General features: G+C 35.4%; 1 protein-coding gene and 3 long non-coding RNA genes across 4 annotated transcripts; 3 read left to right on the top strand and 1 right to left on the bottom strand.

Moving 5' to 3' along the window:
• Positions 1 to 2,052: 2,052 nt before the first annotated feature.
• On the top strand, positions 2,053 to 2,898 carry LOC127082819 (uncharacterized). The gene is made up of 3 exons (XR_007788221.1): positions 2,053 to 2,183; positions 2,396 to 2,669; positions 2,757 to 2,898. It is a non-coding gene; the product is annotated as an uncharacterized LOC127082819 (long non-coding RNA).
• Positions 2,899 to 3,620: 722 nt separating this feature from the next.
• On the top strand, positions 3,621 to 4,022 carry LOC127085416 (uncharacterized). Its single transcript, XR_007789129.1, has 3 exons — positions 3,621 to 3,693; positions 3,808 to 3,873; positions 3,955 to 4,022. It is a non-coding gene; the product is annotated as an uncharacterized LOC127085416 (long non-coding RNA).
• A 10,677-nt stretch (positions 4,023 to 14,699) lies between these two features.
• LOC127082817 (uncharacterized) lies at positions 14,700 to 15,490 on the bottom strand. The gene is made up of 2 exons (XR_007788220.1): positions 15,143 to 15,490; positions 14,700 to 15,059 (listed from the first exon to the last, which is right to left on the bottom strand). It is a non-coding gene; the product is annotated as an uncharacterized LOC127082817 (long non-coding RNA).
• Positions 15,491 to 17,639: 2,149 nt separating this feature from the next.
• LOC127085608 (transcription factor MYB33) lies at positions 17,640 to 19,721 on the top strand. The gene is made up of 3 exons (XM_051026119.1): positions 17,640 to 17,780; positions 17,933 to 18,418; positions 18,530 to 19,721. The coding sequence occupies exons 2-3, from the start codon at positions 17,945 to 17,947 to the stop codon at positions 19,544 to 19,546; spliced, it is 1,491 nt and encodes a 496-aa protein (XP_050882076.1). The 5' UTR covers positions 17,640 to 17,780; positions 17,933 to 17,944; the 3' UTR covers positions 19,547 to 19,721.
• Positions 19,722 to 24,550: the final 4,829 nt, after the last annotated feature.

Raw genomic sequence — 24,550 nt, 5'->3', positions numbered from 1 at the left:
TTTCAAACAAAAAAATTATCACTCTAAACACATGTGTCATATTCGTACTTGAACTAAGGCGTTATGCTTACCGACTCATGCATGCATCTAAAGCCAATGCATGCATTATGTCATTAAGAGAATGTGTCATTGCAAGTGACACATCCTTTATTTATTTATTTAAATTTTTTAACTTCTAATTAAAAGAAATTGAAATAAAAAAGAAAATGGAAAATAATTAATAATATTATGTTATAAAGCTAAACTACACAAAAATTGACAAGAAAACCAATGACCCGTTCGATGGAAACGTCTCTCTGTTCCTCATCCCGGTGCATTAGTCTGTCTTCAAGGTCTCCCATAATTTCCTTGAGGTGTTTGGGGTCTTTGAGTGTTGACATGATGTAATGGTGGTTGGTGTGAAGGTCCTGCATAAGCTCCAATGGTATTTGACAAATTTGTCATCTTGGGTTTGGTAATGGTGTGAGGTTGGTTGTTGGACGGGGATTTGTTGTTGAGCGTATAATGACGAAGGTCGTTGGCGTGGATCAATCAAATATTTTGGCTCAGACACAAATGGCGGTGTTGTAACCGACCTAAACCAAGCCATATAATATTGAGTTGGTCTAGCACCATGTATGATTGGTTCATTTAAGATGTGTTTACGTCGATTCCTCCAATAATGACACATCTTTTTAGCGAAGTCTCTCCCATCAGAATAATCTCATTGGCCATTGACTCTTTGTTAATGTAAATCTCACAAACATGTCGGAGATTCTGGAATTTATTATTGCATGTCGATCTGCAGTTTCACACGGTCACTCTAGTGCATCTTCATAGTAGTGAATCAGATGATTGTTGTTTTTGCTGTCCAAACTGTACGTCATCCTGGTTAACCTGATGGTTAAGACCCATATACGGCCTCCAGATAAATTGTATAAGAAATTTACATGATTAGAGGATATATAATTTGATAAAAAAATTTAAATCAAAAATAGAGTTGTTTAGTAGTAATACATCGTCTGGTCCAATGTGGTCTAAAAGATTGCGATAGACTACTACGGTGTGTTTGAGACACCTGTTGTAGTTCATCCCCAGAATTGACCACCTAGAACGAAAATATTGAAAATATATTAGTTACAGTTACTTGTAGTATAAAGTCTAACAAATTCGAAGATTTAAGATAAACTTACTTTGTTGCGTAGGGGAATGTGAATGGCTTCTCGTTGACCGGGATGAGTGACGACATTCTCGATCAACCCCATGCTTGTAGCAAATAGGCGTAAGAATAAAACGTACATGTATTTTTATTTTTTGCATCTTTACACAACGAACTATGTAGATAGGAAAAAACAGTTGAACCCCAACTATATGTGCCTACTTTATTTATGTTTCGTAACAACGACAAATACATAATATTTACCATATTATCAGTACTTTCAGAAAATAAAAAATTACCAAATAGAATCATAATATAACAACGACCTTTAATTATCTTTTAATACCCATTCGATTCTTCGTTTAATGTTGTTTATATATATATATATATATATATATATATATATATATATATATATATATATATATATATATATATACACTACGCCAAAAATGACTTTTAACAGCGCATCTTAGACAGCGCTTTTAAAAGAAAGCGCTGTCTAAGGTTAAAATTAAAATAAAACACGGAAAATGTTCCAAAAAAATAATGAAAGCGCTGTCTAAGGGGGGGTCTTAGACAACGCTTTCTAAAAGCGCTGTCTAAGACCCCCCCTTAGACAGCGCTTTTAGAAAGCGCTTTTAAATATAGACCTTAGTCAGCGCTTTTGATAAAGCGCTGTCTAAAGTCTTTAAATTAAAAAAAAATTAAAACCAAAAGCGCTGTCTAAAGTCTTTATTCCCTCCATGTCACGAAAAAAAAGTTATTCCCTCCCAAATCCTAAAAATCCTACATTCTTCTCCCAAACCCTCAATCAGAGCTTGCTTCTCTTTCTCCCAAATCCACTCCCCCTTCTTCCAACCCTCAATCAGAGCTTGTTTATCCTGTGTGAAAGATTCTTCCCCTAAACCCTAACCCTTTCCCCCATTATCCTGTGTGGTCTCTTCCAATTTGCCCTGAAAACAAGTTGGAGCCGCTGAAACACTCTACTGCCCGGAAATCGTTGCCGGAGTTTCTCGTCAACCGCCACTAAAACTTCGTCCAGGTTAGATTATCTACGATTGTTGGATTGGGATCTGAATTGATAACATTATTATTAGATGAAACTATAAATGTAGTTAGGTTAGATTGTTTGTTACTGTAATTTCTGATTTTCACTTTGTTAAGTTTTTAATAATCAAATCATGAATTTTGAGTTTGTTGATATGTTCACTGCTAAAACTTGGCTCAAATGGTGATTTTGATTTAAATTCTCAGAGGAAAAGTATATTGTAGCTGTTCACGACAGAAATGAGATTCGCAGGAGCTCTCAGGAACATTTTACGGCCTCTCTCACTCTCCTCCTCAACGCCTCTGACTTCACAAATCTCCACCACACTTCCATTTCATGCACCTTTCCCATCTTACAGCAAACCACCCCAATTCCTTCTACCTTTTTTGAATCACTTTCACACCTTGACTGACACTCGGTTTCCCAAGAGACGACCTTCCGATAAGCCTCGTCGAAAGCGGGCTAGCTTGAGACCCTCTGGTGCGTCTGTTGCTCTTTTTTTTACTCTTCATGCTCTTAGTTTTTTAGGATTTTGTCTCACACTATTTAGTTTCTGATGTTGCCCAGGGCCTTATGCTTGGGTTGAGCACACAACTGGTGAAACCATACTTCCCAATAAGCCTAATGAAGGGAGTGTCAAGAGGAGGAATGAGAAGAAACGCATGAGACAGCGCCGTGCCTTTATACTGGTAACCTCTCCTTTTACCTGTTATTACACAATGAATCTTGGACTGTTTTTGAATACCGACCGTCTTTTCTGTTGGTGGTTAACCAAAATAGCTTCTTTAATGTTTGTAAAAGATAGGTAATTTGACTGGACAGGAGAGGAGATTTCCTTCTACTTCTTGGTTGTACGACAAATACTTACTCTGACTTAATTACATGCTATGTTATGTTTTCAGTGTTGTCTTGTTTATTGTTCAACCAGACCCTTTGATTAGCAAAAGTATTACATGTTTGAGTCTTAATGGTTATAAGAAAATGTGTTACAACTTGGAACTTTGTCAATATTGTCCACTAGGAATATAAATGTTAACGTGCAAGAGTTTGGAACAAAGGTGCTATCTGGACTAGTTTTTTAGTTAGCAGTTACAGTTCCTTCCTATGCTGTATTATCATCCACTTGCTTAGCATTTGTATTTTTCTCTTTAGATTAATAATAATATTTTAAACATAAGCTAATCTTGACTTTCTAGGAAAATTGAGAGAAAACAAGAGTTTCAATCAAGTATACAACAAGAAAACAAAGAAGAAAATGATTCGTTACGTGAATCTCGTCTTCCTTGTGTTCTCAGCAACTTTGATTTCTTACGGCTTCGCATTCACCAATCCATTTGACGGTAACTATTTCTTTTTTTCTGGTTAGATAATATCACTATCCCCCATAATGCAACTAAGAAACCTTATACTTGCCCTGTCGGTCCTCCTGCAGCAAAATTCAAGGATTGAACCTTACCGGATATCTTGGATCCTCGCTGTATAATCTACAAAATTTGAAGATATTGTAAGTCGTTTTATGTTTGAAGCTCTTATCGGGATGGTTGGTTTACTATATTGTCAAGATATGATTTACTTCCCATTCTGATTGGTTAACTTTAATTCCGTTCTGGTTTTTTAGTGATATCAGTTCCAACAGCATAATGGGTGAAATACCATACGAATTACCTCCAAATGCCACACATATGTAAGCCTACTTTTCTGATGATTTCGATTTTACCGGAAGCTATAGCAGTGAGTTTTTTCGGATGATCCTTCTTTATGGCAGAAACATGGCTTGCAACTATTTGAGCCAAAATATCCCTCATTCATTATCAAACATGAAAAAACTAAGACATTTGTGAGTTACATTCATATTGATTTGATTCCAAGCTTGAAAGGGGAGCTGCTTCAAATTTTCTTATCACATTTGAGTATGATATAATTATTGAATTTTGAAAATGGCAGTGAAATTAACACTTTTTTGTCTTGCAGGAATTTAAGCCACAATTTCTTGTATGGACCAATTGGCAATGTGTTCACTGGCTTAGATAATCTCAAGGAAATGTATGTTTTCTTCACTTGAGTCTTTTGCTTTTAGAATTTCAATGCTAATAAATGAAAGACTTCACCAATGATTAAGCTATGTTAGGCACTTAACCTAAACCGTTTCCACAGAATTGTGTTTTCTGTGCATTGCCAATTTTTTGAATTTTCCGAATAGGTAAGAGCAAAAAATGAAGCCAATCTAAACCTTCACAATTTTTAATCAGTCATAATGGAAAGAGTAGTATGTGTTTATATATTATGCCATAATATATAAAACATGGCGAAATCCAGATAGCACAAACATAATCATCCCTTTTTGTTGGAAATGCATTGGATAGTTTAGACTTGAGAAGCAAGAAAAGGATGCTAATTTGGAAAAGAAAATAAATTATCTGTCACCTTGTGGGTACTTCTGATGTTGTTGCTTCTGCTGAGAAACTTATCAATGAAGTCCTTGCTGAGGTTTGTTTTAAATTTTCTCTAATTATGTTGTGGAATCACTGTAACTTTGGCCTGTTAGTGAAATATCACTGGTTAGAGTTGTTTTCAACTGATTTTGTAAATGCAATGTGAAATGTTTAATGATAAATTTGCTTAAATTATATTGGAATTAGTGCGCTCTGTATCCTGCCAGGGAAAATTCACTGATAAGAGTGGTTTTGAATTGACTTTCTATTTGTAATATGGTGTGTTTTCTGGTTAATTTGCTCTAGTGAGGTTTGAATGACTGCAACTGTAACCTGCTAGTGAAATATTGCTGACAGTATTTGTTTTGAACTGATTTTGTAACTTTAGTATGATTGTTTTGTGCTGAATTTGTTAAAATGATCTTCAAAGTCGAATGGCCTTAACTGTAACCTGTTAGTGAAGCGTCATTGACGATGGTTGTTTTCTACTGATTTTTAACTGTAATAATCTGGGGGAAATGTAACCATTAACATCACTGATAAGAGTTGCTTCTTTACTAGGCTGAAGCCGGGGCTTCTGCCGGTGGTGGTACTAGACGGATGGCTGCACAATCTGGGGGTGATGAATTTTCGATGCAAATCCCAAACAATAAGGTGTGCAAAGTTGCCCGAAATATGTACACCCATGTACTTTCTACAGTGTTTTGTTTATAATTGATTTGGTTTCTTAGGTCGGCCTTATAATTGGTAAAGGAGGAGAAACAATTAAGAGTATGCAAGCTTCTACTGGAGCACGGATTCAGGTTATCTCTTGTTCTTTGTTTTCTCTACTTCTTTTGTTATATATTTTCAAAATCATAATTATGTTTGAAGTTGGATGGTGTTAAGGTTAACAGCTGACTGCCCAAACTCTCATGTCTCAAGACTTGGATTTTCCATTGTTAGTAACTTTTGACAACTAATGCCTTATAATTGAACAGATTACTTTTAATGTTAAACACCAATTGCGAATGGAAGATCGAATTTGGATCCAACTCCAATCCGGCTCAGAATTCCGGTGCGGTGGATTTTCAGAGAATCGCAGGTATTAGCTTCTCTTCCTCTTGTTGTGTCACTCGTTATGTATCTTATTCTTCTCAACTGTGATTGCGATTCTTCTTCTTCTTCAACTCTTCTGAACTGTGTTATGGAATTGCAGAGTCATCACTGCGGTGGTTACGTGGCGAAGTGGTCACGCGAGAGGGAAGTGAAGTGAGCTTCTCAGAGATGAACTGTGAAGAATGAGCTCTAATCTTTGAGCAAAAAGCAACCGATTCTGAATATGAGGGTAGAGAGCTTGAGAGTGAAGAGTGAAGATTGAAGGTGAGGAATGAAAAAACTAGAAAAGCTTCTGATTGCACTGTTATATACATGGTATTCTCAACCAAATCGGGCAACGGATCGGGCAGGTTAGTTATGTTAGGGCAGGTTGTTAGGATTTTTGTTAAAACTCTGTTAGTTGCAAGTTAATTTTATATGTGAATTGATTTTCTATTAATTATTTCCATCAGTTAAAATAGTTGTATTGCTTGCAGGGATAAGTCAAAATTGGACCTTAGCTTGCAGTTCAGCTGGATTTGCACGTTACTTCTATGAAGGTTTGTTGTGGTTGGAAGTTCTGCTGTTAAAATGTTAGTTTGTTTTGTTAGTTACAAGTCTGTCAAATCAATTTAAAATTAGTTAGGTTAAGTTAGAGAACTAGTTAGTCATGGTTATTATGAAATTAGAAAAAAAAACTTAACTGTTAGTCAAAGTCCTGCTGTTAGTTATTTCCCATTTTTTGACTCTGTTAGTTTTATTTATAATCGATTGCTTTGAAATTATGTTACTACAAAAGGTTAGATTGATGTTAGTAAATCTGTTAGCAAGTTGATGGTGAGATCTGTCATGGCCTATTAGTATCAGAAACATTATTAGTGAAGGCCAAGACCATGACCAAACACTTGCCTGATTATTTGATGTAGAACTTACTTGCTGAAACTTTCCGCTATGCTAATGATTGTCTTGGTGCATGACTTGTCATTGGGCATGAGCGCCGGGAGCTGTTACCGCAGCAAGTTGTATCAGTTAAGTTGTTATGACTAATTTTGGGAATCTGCTAACGACTCGTTTTAGACAGCACTAGCTAGTGTGTTTTGAGTTGCTCACTTGCCAACAACTTAATAATTGTAATGGATTTGAAGTTAATTGAGAATTTTTCCACCGATACTTAGTTAAACTCGATTAAAATGTCGTTTACGATGGTTATAACATACTGCTATGTTGTTAAAAAGTTGTTTGAATGGTTTGAATTGTGAGTTGTTTAGAAAACCATGTTAATAACTTGAAGTAGGGTTAGTGACGGTATTACATGATTATGTTAGATTCAGTTATATTGGTTAATGTTAACTTACAACATTCGTTCTGTTGTGATAATTATGCAGGATGTATTACCTTGGTTTCGAACTGATTTCAGAATTTGCATCTGTACCGAATTGGGGTGGGCTGCCACGGTTAATTCTTGCACTTTTGGTAATTTTTTATTAGCGAGTTTCAATGATGTCTATGTGTAATTATTAGGATTTAATTAAGGGTATACTTATTTTCCTGTGGAATGCTAACTGTGGCGTTGTTATGTATGTTCTAAAACTTTTGATTTGTGCCGTTTCTGACTTGTGGAAAATTCATGGATGAATATATGACAATTCTGCTTCATGAATGAATGAAGAATTTCTTCTGTGAAACTGGAATTTTGTGAATGAGTGAATCTTTAAAAATTGGAATGGATGAAGAAAATTGCTTTTGTGAAACTGGAATTTCGTTTATATATCCTTCAAAATCTGTTACAATGCTCATGAAATTAATGCTAAACTTATATGAAATGCAATGGTTAGTTACAAATCAAAATGTTAGTTTCAATTTTCGTATACCTTAGACAGCGCTTTTGTAAAAAGCGCTGTCTAAGGGGGGGGGATTAGACAGCGCTTTTTGAAAAGCGCTGTCTAAGGTATACCTAAAAGAATTAAAATAGGAGGGTCTTAGAAAGCGCTTTTGGCCAAAGCGCTGTCTAAAGGGGTGGGGCTTAGACAACGCTTTTCAAAAGCGCTGTCTAAGGTATACCTAAAAAATTTAAAATAAGAGGGTCTTATAAAGCGCTTTTGGCCAAAGCGCTGTCTAAGGGGGGGGGGGGGGCTTAGACAGCGCTTTTAAGATTTAAAAAAGCGCTGTCTAAACCTTTAGCAGCGGAGGTTTAGACAGCGCTTTAAAGCGCTGTCTAAGGCTAAAAAAAGCGCTGTCTAAGGTCTTGTTTGTTGTAGTGATATATATATATATATGAATCAATCCTAGATATATAATGCAATCAAAATAAATTAGAAACGATAGTATTATGCCTAATACAAATAATATACTACTATGTATGTCGAACAACCATGTTCCTTCGCCGCCTCATGTACTGCGAATCTCGTATGTGCATCATTAAGAATGACATATACAATGTCCCTCCCAAGAGAGCCTTCAAGAAAGACTCATCAGTCTATACTTGCTTGTGTAAGATCCATAATACGAAGACATCCAGACAACACATCAACAACATGATCTACTATATCCTAATCCTCCTCTAAAATCTTCTGCTAAGATGGTCTAGGTGGATCTCTCGAAGCATCCAGTGTCATATAAAAATGTGACACTCTGTAATACCACTAGACGGAGCCACCATATGCACAACTACAGTCACTAGAAGCTACGATACCTCGTGCTTCATCCAGTATCATATGATTAAGGAAATAATCATACATGACATCTACATCTCCACACACCACAGTAGGAGGAATAAAATCGGTGGGGTCTCTTGGAACAAACTGAATATACTCAAACTAGTGCATGATGCGCTCATGAAGATGTGGATATATCAGGCGTAACCCACAAGTCATCCATCTATAGTAAGAGGCTATGTCATCCAAGGGATGTGTCTGTCGATGATCGTGGTATGGATGGAAGTGTATATCATCTGCTATTGTATGGTCAAGATACACTCTAAAGGGCTCGATCGCCTGATTCCCTCTGAGCGGGACGAATGCGCAAGCACATGGAATATCCTCAGTGTAGGTATCAACATATGAACAACCAGATATGTGTTGGGAAATGCTAGAAGATATATGATCTCAATGTATATGCTTTATGCTGCATAACCTACTCATTATCACAATCGGTCTGCTTTGCAACTCTCATCTACTATGCATACAACCTCTCTAGAAATCCAAACCTAGTATGACACCCGCGTGTGTCTTCTATCTCCTTCAAAGCATCCCCTATATCAACTCCCAAATAGGTCACCATCATCTCTAGTGCCTCTTCTTTGATAATCCTAGAGTGGTATAATGTTACTCCCCTTATCGGAAGATGCAACAGGAATGACACATCGTCCAATATGATAGACATCTTAACATGTGGAAGATGAAAATATGACGTCTCAGAGTGCCATCTCTCAACGAACTCTGACAGCATACCATGGTTAATGGTAGTAATCGGTCTTGCATAATTATCACAACTTAGAGAGCTGCATCACATCGTGAAACCACTGCTCCTAGGATGATGCAACCTCGCAATCTTCCGACAATGGTTGAGGCACTTTAAAGCATCATGATCATGTAGAAAAATAAATCATCGTCAGAAACTCCAAATATTATAACACATGTGTTTCAGAGAATAAGTACAGATGAATTTTACATATTCTCCCCCACATGCCTTGCAACATGGTTCAGATATACAAGCAACATCGATAAGTCGTACGGGCCTCCTCCAAACTCCTAGTGAACGACATCAACCTAGGGCGCGTCAACCTGGACATGTGGGGATTCTGGGGAATCAGGAGGTGTCACCTGCCTCCTTTGGGAAAACAAAGTTGAAGATGCATGAATACCAGAAGTTGACGCCTCTGCATCAACCGAACTAGAACCAACCGGTGATTGTGAGAGTCAGGATCTTTTCCTACGACTCGATGCATGTTGCTACACTCTGCCGAGCCTTATTTGATCTTGGTTATAAACCATGTTGCCTATAATAAAACAACAGAAGCATTGCGTTGTAGAAATAATCAAACTCGGATGAAACACAATGAAAATCAAGCCAAACAATATAGATAGACAAAATACATAAATGCACTTCCGTATTTTTGGAAAATCAAGTTTGCAACAAATACGGAAGTGCATTTCTGTATTGCCCTACAACTCAGAAAAACGAAAATGGCATAAATGCATGAAAATCCAATTTTCTCAAAATAAATTGGTCATTTAAACTACCTATCAAACACATTGCTTAGTTAAATAACGTTTCTAAACGACCTATTCCATAATCAAATGTTCAATTTCTACAATTCCGTGTATCTAGAAATCAAATGTATAGAGAAATAAAAAAAACTTACCCAATGTGAGTTTGATGTTGAGTAGTTTGATTGATTGGATGTTGAGAGTAGAAACTTGAAAGTGAGTTGAGAGAGTTTGAGAGTATAAGAGACTATGTTAAAAATGATGAAGGATAAAACTTTGACGCGTTTTTTATTAAAAACTCTTCAAAAAAATATTTTCGTAAGTTATACAAAAATGTATAGAATTAAGGTTTATTTACGAATGAATAAAGTGCGTCTAAAAATGTATATTTATGCTTCATAAATAGTTTTAATTTTTTATTAGGATGTGGAAGCAACTCAGAGAAAACAATTCCTTAGTAAACGTCACCCTTAAAGGTACTAAACTGACCAAAATATGCACATTTTCTTCTTATTATTTTTTTGACACTATTATTTAAAAACTAAAAAATAAGAAACTTATGTTAAGATGGGGACATGTCCACCAAATGGTGTGTTGGAAACACGATGGTATGGTAATAAACAGATGTCTATCAAACTCTACAGGACGAATTAATTTTGAATTAATTGACTTTAATAATATATATATATATATATATATATATATATATATATATATATATATATATATATATATATATATATATATATATATATATATATATATATATATATAAATTGAACAATAAATTTAAAGATAAAATATAATTGTAAAAACAAAATTTATAATTTTTATTTCTAACAAAATAAGGTTGAGAGACAACATTAATCCAACTTAGGAAAATCAAATATATTAAAATTAATTATACATCACTAAGATTACTTTTGATTATTTTCAAAAATAAAACCAAACATATTGATATTGACTTCAACTTTAATCATCAATTGTCACTGTAAAAATTTTGTTACATTGGAAAGAAGTGCATATCATCAATTTGTAAAGTAAAACTCTAATACTCTTTAGAAGGTGTTTTGGACTGGGCCGAAATCCTTCGATGAAGGTCCAACAAGATAAACGATCCAAACAACTAAGAGATGTTATTCTCCATGAAGCAAACTTAACCATAGGATCAAGACGAATAAGGGGACGAATAAGGATCTGCAAATATTTGTCCTCTGAGACAAGTATACTCATGATAAGATTTTAGGAATCCAAACCTTACAAACCTATTATAAAATTTTAATGAAGAATCTATATTTATTTCTAATCATAAATTCCTTCACTTTTGGCTTTTACTAATTTCAGTATTAAAGTGTTTACAAGAATCCGTCGTAATACTCTGAAATTTGATTAATTTATTTTCTCAAATTAATCGTATTTTTATTTAATTATTTAGTATGTGGTATGTTTTTAATTAAATATATTACGAGTTGTATGTGTGTGGGGTATGGTGGAGTATAGTGGGAATATTGGTGGGTTGATAGAACGATTAAAATAATTAGAATTAAGAATTATTTTTAATTAATTAAAATAAATAAAAATAGATGATTTTGGTGGAAAATAGAAACTAAGAAGAAATAAGGGAAGTGTTGAGAATTATAAAAGGAGTTGAACCATAGTGTAATTAGTAAAAAAATTAGATTAAGTTTTTAGAAATAAAAATGGGATTAGTGGAGCTTTTGAGGGAAGAATACGTAAAGTTAGAATTTTGAAGAAAAGAGACTAGGGCTTGAAGAGGGAAGAACTCAAACCATCAACCTTAATCAAATTCAGAATTGTTGTTAGGAATCTGACGTAGGGGGGACTGCTTTGTATATTGGTGTAATTGATGAAGGTTAGTGAGGACTCCTAAATCCTCTTCTAGGTTTTCTCATATTTTGTCATTATTGATTATGTGTGAACTATTGATTATGAATACATGTATATTATGTTATGATTGATGTTGTGTGAATTTATGTTAATTCCATGTGAAACTATATGATTGAATTATGAAAATTGGTATTCTTATGAGTTGGGTTGCAATTGTTGAAGGTGATGATGATTTTAAATTAAATCGATCTAATATATGTTAACATGTTCCTAATTGAGTGTTTTAATACTATATTAACATGTATGATTGAATTTCATGCATTTGGGATCAATTGGGATCGAAATCAGAGCTTTAATGGGGCTCTAATGGTGGAAAATCGTATTTTACAGGTTCTATCTAAGCGATCTCGCTTAGCGAGGATAAAATTCGCTTAGCGAGCTACTGGGTTCGCTTAGACAAAGTGACAGAGCGAGGGTTCTAGGTTTTGAGATGCTCGCTCAGCGAGGATGAATTTTGCTTAGCAAGCTACTTTGTTCGCTTAGCGAGGGTTACAATGCATAATTGAACTGTTTCGAGTTAATTTGTGTGACAATGTGTCGTTTTGGTGATTAATGGATGTTGTCATGTACTGTTCGGAATTATGTAAAGTGTTATGATTAATTGCATGATTATATGATGATTAATTATGTATTGTTTACATGATGGTAAACAGTTCAGAAGGGGGGACTGTTTGTATACTTGTATGCATTGTTGTTATGATAGTCGAATAGTAGTTCAGAATGGGGAATTACTATCATGTGTCAATGCATGTTGGTTATTGTCAAAAGGAGGACCATAAGCATTATTATTATTGTTGCATTGATTTTGTATTGACATGCATCATCGTGTCGTGTCGTTGAAAGAGGCGTGTATGCTAGTTTAGAAAGGGGGAAGAGTGGCTTGTCCCAAGCTTAGAAGGGGGCTTGGAGCTTAGAATGGGGCTCACGAATTCAGAAGGGGGACTTGGTTCCTGAAAGAACCAAATCTTGAGTTGGTATCACATGCATAGTGTCACGCTGTGTCGTGAGTTGCATTACATCTATGTGTATATTATTGTGAGTTAGGTGTGAGATTGTGATGGTGTTGATTGTGTATTGAATGTATGATATGTTATATGTTTATCTACCATTGCATTCTTTACACTGTTTTTATATGAAGTTTATTCTCACCTCTTTTGCTTCAGATTTTCCATCATGGACATCTTGTAGATAGTCAAGAGTAAAGTTGTTGTGAGTGGAAGGTTGCTTGTTGGATCTTTTCTTCATTTGCTTATCGTTTTATCGCAATTTAGTGATTCTAGTGCTCTGATCTTATAACATCGGGAACATGGCGTTTGTTGTGTTTAAGTTGGTATAGAATTATGTTGTTAAAGTTTAATACTTTATTTGAGAAGTTTAATTTGAAGTTGTTATTATTTTAATTTCGATGGATGTTGATAAATATTTTGAAAGTTTTGTTGGTTAGTTTTCGTAGTGACACCTTAAATTGTCGAGTAATTCTTTTATATAAGTTTCGGGGTTTATAGTGTTACACCCGTCACCGACTCTCAGCAAGAACTCACCATTAGATCTCAATTCACACCCTATATATGAGCACGAAAATCCCATCTCAAATCAATTGACGTTGTATATGGGAATCTCTCTCTCTCTCTATCGCTCTCTCTCTCTCACACACATGGAAAATTTAAACAAAACTCTAACAAGTAAGACAACCACATTTAAGGGTCACAATGGAAGAAAATGAGAATAAAACTCCTCCTATCAAAGTTTCCGATCTCCAACAAATTCTTTAACTAGTGGGGCAATATCCAAATTGTAGCATGTGTCGCAGGGCAACTTTGCACGTCTTAGGAAGAAGACCTACAATATATGCTCTTGATAGATACATGTGATTTTATTGGCTGAACAAGTATAACAAGGTTTTGACGATAACAAAGATCAAAAATATCATAAACATCATTAAATAAAAAAGAAATTTTGAAATAAATCAATAAACAATAAGTTTTTGGTGATTGGTGAAAAAAATCAAATGCTAAAAAACATCAACAAGAAATAATGTTATATACTAAAAACTCATATGTAATATTAAGTGTGTCATTAGGGGAAGACACGCTCGCATACATTTCCAAACTTCATATGTTTTTAAAACTACTTTTAAAATCACTATGCCTTAGCAAAAATCTTTAAAACCAAAGTATAATCAATTATAATGAATACTTAATAAGAAATGTTTGAAATTAGTTTTTTAACTCATCTTATTATAATCTTTTTGTAGCAACTTCTTGTGCCATGAGATATTTTCTCTTTAACCTTGCATATAGTTTAATAAACATCGTTAATCTCGGGCCGCATGGTCCCATACCTAAACTTGAAATCTTTAGCACTATGAAACACATATATCGAAAATATTACACCAACACTAACACGTCGATATTAATAATGATTTTAAAAAATAAATTAAACATAATCGCAAATATCAATATAAATTTCGAACACGGACACTAACACATTTTTTCCAAAGATAACAGTACTACAGAGATGAAGAGATGGCTAATTGATTCCCGATCATTCCAACAAATACAACATCTTTTTTGTACATCTCTAACTATAACTCTTTAGTGCAATTCTATTTTAATTTAAAGTCTATTCAGCATTAACACCACTCTAATTTCAAAAATAGTAATTGCAGAGTAAATATCTAATTTGATCATTTCAAAAATAGTAATTGCAGAGTAAATATCTAATTTGATCATTGATATTATAAAACTATATCAATTTAGCTTTCATATAATAAGTATATCAAAATGACATTCAACTAGTAAAATGTTAACATGGTTCTTCTTTCCGTTTCAGTATGACATTCAAATAGTAATGGCAATAACGATGTTAATTTCGCAATGCATGGATGAATCTGAAACTAAATAAATTTAAAAAATTCAGAACAGCACAAAAGAAATTAACAGTAGCCACAAACATAAGTTTCAGCTTCCGAGTAAAGTTTTCAGCTAGGACATTCATCAAACACCTTGCGTGCCCATTTATACTCAACAAGTTTAAACACAATCACAAAATAAAAGCCGGTAAATATCAAAACACAAACACTCAATACAAATTGAATTAGTCTTCAATTATCCTCTCCTCCGGAAAACGAGAATCAACAACCGTTGCAAAATCATTCTGTTGCTGTTGCTGTTGTTCTTGTTCTTCAGCTTTCATAGCAGATTGAAAGTCCCGTATTCCGGTTCTCGTCACATTCGCAATGAGTACTGCAACAAGAAAAAAGAAAGAGTGTGAGTAATTTGTGTGGAGGAGAATGATTGAGGATGGAATTGAAGTAGAAGAAAGGTACTAGCGGCGGTTCCGAATGTCCAAATCCAGAGGATCTTTAAACCAGGGCTTTTCTCTCTTCGTTGCATGATGAACTAAACTCAACTATGAGAATTAAGAGTGAGAGAATAATGATAACCTAAATTAAAGTTTTTTTTAATAGAAAAAAATCGAGAGGAAAGAACAATTCTCTAATCACAAATACTTAAGAGTGAGAATAAGTCGGGTCAAGCTTAATTTTACTTTAGTATATGATTGGCTAAAAAATTATGGTTTAAGTCTAGTTTATTATATGTCAAAGATTTTATTTTGAGTCTGATCTGACAATTTTAAAAATTTATTTGACTTATGATACGAGTTCTGCAATATTGGGCCAAGAGGACACTAATGATGAGTCAAGTGATGGAGACATAATAACAAATGTGGAGACAACCCAATCAAGAAGGCCCATTATTAAACCTGTTTGGATGAATCAGGTTGTATCGCTGATTCTCATCATGCGCAACTTTCCCCAATAATTGTAACCATAGAAATCCCAAAACAACATCAGGGCCTTCAATGTCTAAAATGAATAAATCCATAGAGAACGTCACACCTTGCATAAGTAATGGATCTTCCTTACAATATAAGTTACACACCAAGAAGGTACCATAGCCTGTTGCGACCCGAAACTGTGGACAGGAAGTCACTGACAAGCAAATACGCTCTACCAACGATGGTTTGATGAAGTTGTGAGTACTTCCACTATCGATAAGAATTTGGAAGTTATGTTGTTTGTAAGCCTAAGAAATACAGAGAGAACGACCTGATAATTGACTAGATAGGGCGTGTAAACTTGAAATATCTCTGGCAACCTCATCAGAAGTAGGCATGGCAACGGGGCGGGTCGGGGACGGTTTTAACCTCCCCTAAACCCAAATCTGAATCCACAAACTATAAATAGAAATTCCTTGTTGATTGGGTCGGGGACGGTTTTTTTCAGGTTTTACAATTTCTTTCTGTTTATAGTTTCTTTCTATTTTATTTCATTCCTTGTTGAGAAATTCTTCTTCATAGTTTCAGGATTAATAATGCTAGGGTTTAATTCGAGATTTTTGTAGTTACATAATGAATATACAAACTTCAATTATTTTATTATTTGAGCTTGTAAATGATTGATATGGAAAACGCATATGAAAAAAGAGAGCTATTGTGGAATGTTCTAGAAAAGAAAATAGTTTTATTGTTTTATGCAGTTGAGAAATCAAAGATGTGTATGTTTAATTATGTGTGCTAAAGTTTTCAAACTTTGTTAACTTTGTAGATATATTGAATCATGAGTAGCATTTCGACGCCAAAACGGAAAGAGCATTCACATGTTGTTAGAATCAGAGGGACTTATGAGGATTCTACTGTGGTTCATATTGTTATGCAGCTTTCTGAAGGAGGTGACTTTTATGATAAGATTGTTCAAAATGGTCATTATAGTGAGAGACAAGTTGTGACTTTGATTAAGACTATTGTTAAGGTTGTGAAGTCTTGTCACTCGCTTGGTGTTATGCCCATGGATCTTAAACTGGGGAATTTTTTCTTTGATACTGTTGATGAAGATGCTAAGCTTTTAAAGCTACTAATTTTGGTTTGTCTATTTTTTTATAAATATGTTGGGTGATTTTTTTGTTTTGTTTTAGATTTAGTATCCGTAGTGATTTGAATATTTGTTGATTCAATTGGAGTTGGATTCTTTGTTGTCTTGTCACTCATCATTTTTTACCCAACTATCTTAACTTAGTTCATGAACCATTAAAGAACATACTTGTATCCTCAATTTGTTGTGTTTCCTGAAGTTACATGGTTTGTGTAATTGCAGAAGAAAACTTGTTATTTTTTTACTCATAACAAAAATTTTGCGGAGGTTTTTAACATCCGAAAACAAAACCTCTTCAATTTAAACAAAATGCAATTTTTTTAATTTTTTAAATACATATGCTAACTCAATTTTTAACTGAGTTGTCTTGCTGTCAAGCCACATCAGCAGAAATTAACGATTTTTTACAAAATATGATGAAAATGACTAATTCGACTAACAAAAGTATTTGAGCATTTATCTTGTCACCCCACAATTAAATTTGACACCCCACATATTTTTATAATTCCCAAACTATCCATGAATAAATTTGAGTAAAAAATACGAGTGAAATTTTTTATCGATTTTTTAAAAATTGTTGTCGTTTATTGAAAATTTCGAAAAGTGCTTTAATTTACTGAAATTTCGAATTTCCGAGAATATAAAGAAAAATTGAATTTTTTAGAATTTTGTTTTTGAAAGTTTTGATATTTTTTAAAATTTTGTTTCAAAATTATTTATTTTTTATTAAAAAATTTGAAAAATTCAAATAAATATAATAGAAAATCCAAAAAATAATAATTTAGTAAATAAGGATATCAAATTTAATTGAAGACGTGTCAGATTAATTTTAAATAAAAAAGTGAAAGAAATATTAAATTAAACTAAATAAAAGACTTCAATTAGGGTAAGTGGTAAACGCGTTTTGGTAGTGTGTGTTGCCCTAATCGCATGCGATCAAAAACTGCTTCTCTCTTATCTTCTCAAAACACATTCTTCATAAATTCATACATCAATCAACACTGTCTTCCCCTCATCGTCGAATCTTCAATCGGTAAACATCCATTTTCCTTTCTTCTTTCAAATCTGCTATTGTGGAATGTTCTAGAAAAGAAAATAGTTTTATTGTTTTATGCAGTTGAGAAATCAAAGATGTGTATGTTTAATTATGTGTGCTAAAGTTTTCAAACTTTGTTAACTTTGTAGATATATTGAATCATGAGTAGCATTTCGACGCCAAAACGGAAAGAGTCATTTTTATCAAGTGGAGGTGATGTTGGCAAAAGCCCAAAGCGTAGCCGGTCGGTATTACCGGTGGAAGAAGCTGATCAAAGAGGTAACGCGGAAGGAGGGGAAGGTACTCTAATGAAAGATAGCCGGGCAGTATTATCGGGGGAGGAAGCTGATCAAAGAGATAACGCGGGAGGGGGAGAAGTTGCTCTAAAGAAAGGTCCATGGACAAAGGAAGAGGATGAAATTTTGGTAGATCATATTAAAAAGCATGGAGAGGGAAACTGGAATGCGGTCCAAAAGGAATCCGGACTTGCTCGCTGTGGGAAAAGCTGTCGTCTCCGGTGGTTTAATCACTTGAGGCCGGGACTGAAAAGGGGTCCATTTACTGCTGAAGAAGAAAGCAAAATCCTCGATTTCCACTTTCGGAAAGGAAGCAAGTGGGCTCAAATGGCTGCCTTGGTTCGTAATAACTTAACTTATTTGTTTGCGTGTATCATGTCACCGAGCTCGTTATTTACATGTTCTTTCAGGTATAATTGCCTTGCTTATTCCTCTTTCTTTTCTTTTCAGTTGCCTGGACGTACAGATAACGAGATAAAGAACTTTTGGTACGCAAGATCTAAGAAACGGCAACGAGCTGGCTTACCAATCTATCCTGAAGAGATAACATCAAAACCTGCAATAAATGGCAGTCAAGAAAGTGCTGAGGCATTGGCAAATGAATCCAGCCAGCAAGTTGAAACAGAAACCTTTAACTTGGATATAACTGACTTGGACCTTAAATATTACAAATTCAGCCCAGATATGTTGCCACCATTTTTTGATATTCAAGATTACAAACCAATAAGTGACTTGGTTGGACGGTACTCAGATCCGTCTCATAATACCTTATCCATGCCTAGTGCAGTAGTGCAGCGCAGATATTTGTTCAGTGGCAGTAGTGCTGTTGACCCGGAAGTATTTGATGAGTATAGCCAATATGCTATGTTGTCTACTCCATGTGATCCGATTCTTGACACCAACCTTGTTCATGGATATGATAATCCTATACCTGGTTTTCATGACGCGTCAAATATCTCTTATCCTGAGCCCATATATGGGTCCATGAGGTTTGAGCCCCCTTCATTCCAAAATTTACCGCAACAGTGTAACTGGCCGCAACTTCCCTCATTAGAGTATGTTGACATGTCGGTTCCGTGTCCTCCGATTGACCCTGTTGACAAGTCGGTTCCGTCTCCTCCGATTGACCCTTGTCCGTCCGTTCCAGATTATCCGGATTGCAATCATTTTATTGATTCAATAGTAAACTTCAATTCAGATCAAAATTTGAAAGACTCAAATATTGATTCATTGCAAACAAACACGGATAACAAGGCTCCCAATGAAGCAGACACTAGTACAAAATGGAATAGACTAGATTATGATCAGCACACTGCTATAGTTACTCTAGATTATGATCAGCACACTGATATAGTTAGTCGCCAAATAAACTTCTTAAAACGGGTCCGCTCAAAAATTAAAAACCGTGGATCATTCAAACGGCTTCCAGCTTATTATACTTCCAACAACGAATATAATTTGTATTGAGTATAAATGATAAAAAATGTTCTGTTCTGATTAACATTCTTCATCTTATGATTAGAGTTTTTCTTTTTTCATTTGTTGAAGTCTGAGATTTCAATTGGTTCAATGTTATGAAAATGATGGGTCCATTATGTCTTATGAAAATGATGGGTCCATTATGTTTTATTGAATCTTTTAGAGTCCCTTATGTGATTCTGTCTTAACTATAGAAATTACTCAATCAGACTAAATCATCTAAAAAATGGTATTGATTTATTATAAAAATTGTATAAAAAAATGTATTTTCTAACTTATCAATATTTTGGATTAGATTTCTCATATGTGCCATACAAACACGTGAATTATGCAAATATCATTTTTATATAATTATAATTTAAGTATAAAATGTAAAATAAATAAATAAATATTTGATAACATAGATATAATTTATATCGACTTTAAAACATTTTTGATAGTAGATGCCACATGATCTTTTTTTTTAAAACTTAATGATGATAATCTTACAAAATAATAAATATGTTCAAACAAATTTTACAACCGCTTGTAAGACCTACGAGAAAATGTCAAATATCTAACATCATGTAAAAATATATGGGGAACATATGGACCCTCATTCCAATCGAGGATTTTGCAATTTTGATCTCCATTGCATCTCTTATTGTTGGATCTAATCAAACGATATTACATGTAAAGTATCAGGTCATAAGCATACAATTTTAACCGTCCATAGTGTTGGTGCAAAGGTAGAATAAAAGATGAATATTCTATTAAGAGAATGACGGCTACAAAACATGATTAAAGTTACAATGATTGTCACCCTATTTATAAGCTAAAACTAGGGTTACTAGAATATAATAAAATACTAAAATACCCTCTAACAAACTTAGGGGCTAAGAAAATAATATAATTAATAAATATGAATTACTTCTAATACCATCCCTTAATTCATATTCCATCAAAACTTGTAACACCAATTCCATCCCTTAATCTGAGGAATTGATCAGTCTTGATAGCTTTCGTCAGAGCATCTGCCAACTGTTTCTGAGTGCTGCAGTGTACAACTTCTAACACTCCCCTCTGAACTTGATGTCTCAGAAAATGATACTTGGTCTCAATGTGCTTGCTTCTCCCATGCAACACTGGGTTTCTGGCAAGATTGATTGCAGACTTGTTGTCAATCATCAGCTTCAGAGGTTTGTTTACTTCAATCTTCAGATCCTGCAATAAATTCAGAATCCACACAGCTTGGCATGCAGTAACAGCGCCTGCAATGTATTCAGCTTCACAAGTTGACAACGCCACAACAGGTTGCTTCTTGGAACACCAAGAAATGGGACCTCCCAGAAATTTGAATAAGTACCCAGACGTACTTCTTCTGTCAACTCTGTCTCCACACCAATCAGAATCTGAATAACTCAGAAGTTCTGACTCATCCTTTCTTCCAGAAGGAAATAATACTCCATACTTCAGAGTTCCCTTGATATACCTCAGAATCCTGACTGCAGCTTGGTAATGGGACCACTTAGGTTTACTCATGAACCTACTAACCATCCCAACTGAATAGCAAATATCAGGTCTGGTATTGCACAAATACCTCAGAGAATCAACCAACTGTTTGAAGGTTGTAGCGTCCACATCCTTTCCATCAGAGTCAGAATCCAGTTTCTGATTTGTATCAGAAGGTGTGACAGCAATCTTACAATTCTTCAATTCAAATCTCTTCAGAAGTTCTAATTCATACTTGAGCTGATGCAAAATAATACCTTTCTCAGAGTATCTGAATTCCATCCCTAGAAAGTATGTCATTTTGCCTAGATCAGTCATTTCGAATTCATTCATCAGAACTTTCTTGAACTTGGCTATCTCCTGTTCAGAACTTCCAGTCAGCAGTATATCATCAACATATAAACATACCAGAGTCATATTTCCTTCAGAAGTATGCTGAACATAGACACCGTACTCCATCTCACATTTCTGAAAGCCTTGCCTCTTGAAAAATGAATCAATCTTCAGATTCCAAGCTCTGGGCGCTTATTTCAATCCATATAGAGCTTTGTATAATCTGTACACCATCCCTTCCTGATTCTTTTTCACAAATCCAGGAGGTTGTGACACGTAAACTTCTTCTTCTAATGGACCGTTCAGAAATGCAGATTTTACATCTAAATGCATCAGAGGCCAATTCCTGTTAGCAGCTATTGCAATCACCATTCTGATTGTTTCATGTCTTGCTACAGGTGCAAACACTTCAGAGTAATCCAGCCCAGGTTTCTGTAGAAATCCTCTGGCTACCAACCTTGCTTTATGTTTGCCAATTGAACCATCTGGCTTTAACTTCTGTTTGAAAACCCATCTGACGCTGATGGCTTTCTTGTCTTTTGGAAGTTCTGTCAGCTTCCAAGTCTTGTTTCTCTCTATAGCATCAAGTTCTTCTTTCATGGCCTTCAACCAGAGCTTCTGCTTAAGAGCCTCTTCTGTACTTATGGGTTCAGAGTCTACTAACATGGCACACTGAATAACTTCTCCTTCAGAGTCTACTTCAGTGTCTTGCAGCATGTCAAATTCTGCATATCTTCTGGGGATGTTTCTGATTCTTTGTGGTCTCTGAACTTGTTCAGAGTCTTGAACTTCAGAGTTTCTAGCTTCAGATGGTTGACTTCCTCCAGAGCTTTGACCATCTTCAGGGTCTGGCATATTTCCAGAGTCTGAATTGCCACCAGAGTCTGGATTACCATCAGAGTCTGGGTCATCAGAGTCTAGATCATCAGAGTCACCTTCATCTTCTGAGTCTTCTCCAGAGTCAGAATCACTATCAGAGTCAGAATCAACGACAGAGTTTACTCCAACTTCAGAAATTCTTAACTCTGACCTTTCTTCAGAAGTTCTAACATCAGAATCAGATTGAGACTTATCCCAATTCCAAGATTCTGATTCCTTCACAATCACATCTCTGCTGAATTCAATTTTGTTGGTTTCTGGACAATAGAGCTTGTATGCACCTGTACTGTGGTACCCTATCAGAATCATCACTTTGCTTCTATCATCCAGCTTCTGTCTTCTAGCTTCTGGAACATGTTTATAGCAAACAGAACCAAACACCTTCAGATGACTAACACTTTGCTTATCTCCAGTCCACTTCTGTATTGGAACTATTTCCTTCAACTTCTTCGTAGGACATCGGTTGAGTACATACGTTGCAGTGGCAACAGCTTCTCCCCAGAGCTTCTGAGGAAGCTTCTTCTCCTTTAGCATGCTTCTCACCATATCAAGCAAAGTGCGGTTTCTTCTTTCAGCAAGACCATTGTGTTGAGGGGTATAAGGAGCAGTAACCTCATGCTCAATTCCATTCTCCTCACAGAACTTCTGGAACTCTTTGGAGTTATACTCACCTCCACCGTCAGTTCTAAGAATCTTCAACTTCTGACCACTCTGATTCTCAGCCTTCATTCTGAACTTCTTGAATTCATCAAACACCTCGTGTTTAAACTTAATAAGGGATACCCATGTCATTCTTGTGAATTCATCAACAAATAACACAAAGTATTTATTCCCTCCAATCGATGCTACTGGAAATGGACCACACACATCAGAATGTACAACTCCCAAGGCATGTTTTGCTCTTGGAGCAGTTTCTGACGCAAATGGCAATCGTGGTTGTTTTCCTTCCATGCAAACTTTGCATGACTTTTCAGGCTTCTTAATTGCAGGAATTCCATGTACCAACTTCTTTGAATTCAGATGTTTTAAGCTTCTGAAATTCAAATGACCAAATCTTCTGTGCCACAGCTCACTCTCCTTCTCAGCACTTGTTGCACTAAGACATTCTGAGTCTGCAGTTCTGACATTCACCTTGAATGTTCTATTCCTTCCCTGTTCTGACTCCATAATCAACTTCTGATTGCAGTCATACAGCTTCAGAAGATTGTCCTTCATGGTAACTGAAAAGCCTTTCTCAATTAATTGTCCCACACTCATCAGATTGCTTCTGATGCCAGGTACATACCATACGTTCTGAATCAATGCTGTTTTCCCATTGTTCAGAATCACTCTGACGTTTCCCATACCTTCTGCATTAAGATATTTGTCATCAGCACATCTGATCTTTGTCCTCTTTTCAGAGTCAAAGTCAACCAGCCATTTCTTGTTTCCAGTAAGATGATTTGAACAGCCAGTGTCCATATACCACCAGTCTATCAGATCCAAATCATTAGATTCAGAGGCCATCAATAGCACAAATTCGTCATCAGAACTTCTGGCTATATTTGCTTCTTCTGATTTTCTCTCCTTGTTTGACCAACAGTCTCTAGCAAAATGACCAAACTTCTTACAGCAGTAACATTGGATTTTCTTCTTGTCATACTTCTCTTTTCCCTTCTGAGCATTCTTTTGTCTATCAGAGGTTGAGCTTTCTGACTTCTGACCACCATCAGATCTTCTCCTGGCTTCTGACTGCTTCTGATACCTCATATCAGAAGTTGCTTTCAGAGCCTGCTGCTCTACTTCCCTTTCAGAGGTTCTCTCAGTTAAACGCAACTCTTGCGCTTCTAGACTGCTCTGCAGCTCTTCAATTCTCATGGTGCTCAGATTTTTGGAATGTTCTATTGCTACCACAATGTAATCAAATTGACAGGTAAGGGATCTCAATACCTTCTCCATGATTGTTTCTTCAGAGAGAGTTTCTCCACACGCTTTCATCTCATTAGTGATCAGAATCACTCTGGAGATGTATTCAGAAACTTTCTCATTATTCTTCATGTTGAGATTCTCATATTGCTTTCTCAAGGACTGAAGCTTCACCTTCTTCACTGATGCGTCACCACCATAACATCTAACCAGTGTGTCCCACACAGCCTTTGCTGTCGTTGAATCTGCAATCTTCTCAAACACATTTACATCAACACATTGATGAATGAAGAACAATGCTTTCTGATCCTTCTTCCTTACTTCCTTCTGCGCGTTTTTCTGTTCATCCGTCGCATCTGCTGCTACCGGAACATAACCATCAGT

Source organism: Lathyrus oleraceus, chromosome 5 (genome assembly GCF_024323335.1).
Source record: "Lathyrus oleraceus cultivar Zhongwan6 chromosome 5, CAAS_Psat_ZW6_1.0, whole genome shotgun sequence".
Classification (NCBI taxonomy): Eukaryota; Viridiplantae; Streptophyta; class Magnoliopsida; order Fabales; family Fabaceae; genus Lathyrus; species Lathyrus oleraceus.
The sequence above is the reverse complement of the archived record's forward strand: the minus strand, read 5'-3'. Positions and strand labels throughout refer to the sequence as shown.

Excerpts from the sequence above, each read along its gene's own strand:
- LOC127085608 (XM_051026119.1), top strand. The coding sequence starts at position 17,945 with ATGAGTAGCATTTCGACGCCAAAACGGAAAGAGTCATTTTTATCAAGT. Across the intron at positions 18,419-18,529 it reads GGGCTCAAATGGCTGCCTTG|TTGCCTGGACGTACAGATAA; the intron begins GTTCGTAATAAC and ends TTTTCTTTTCAG.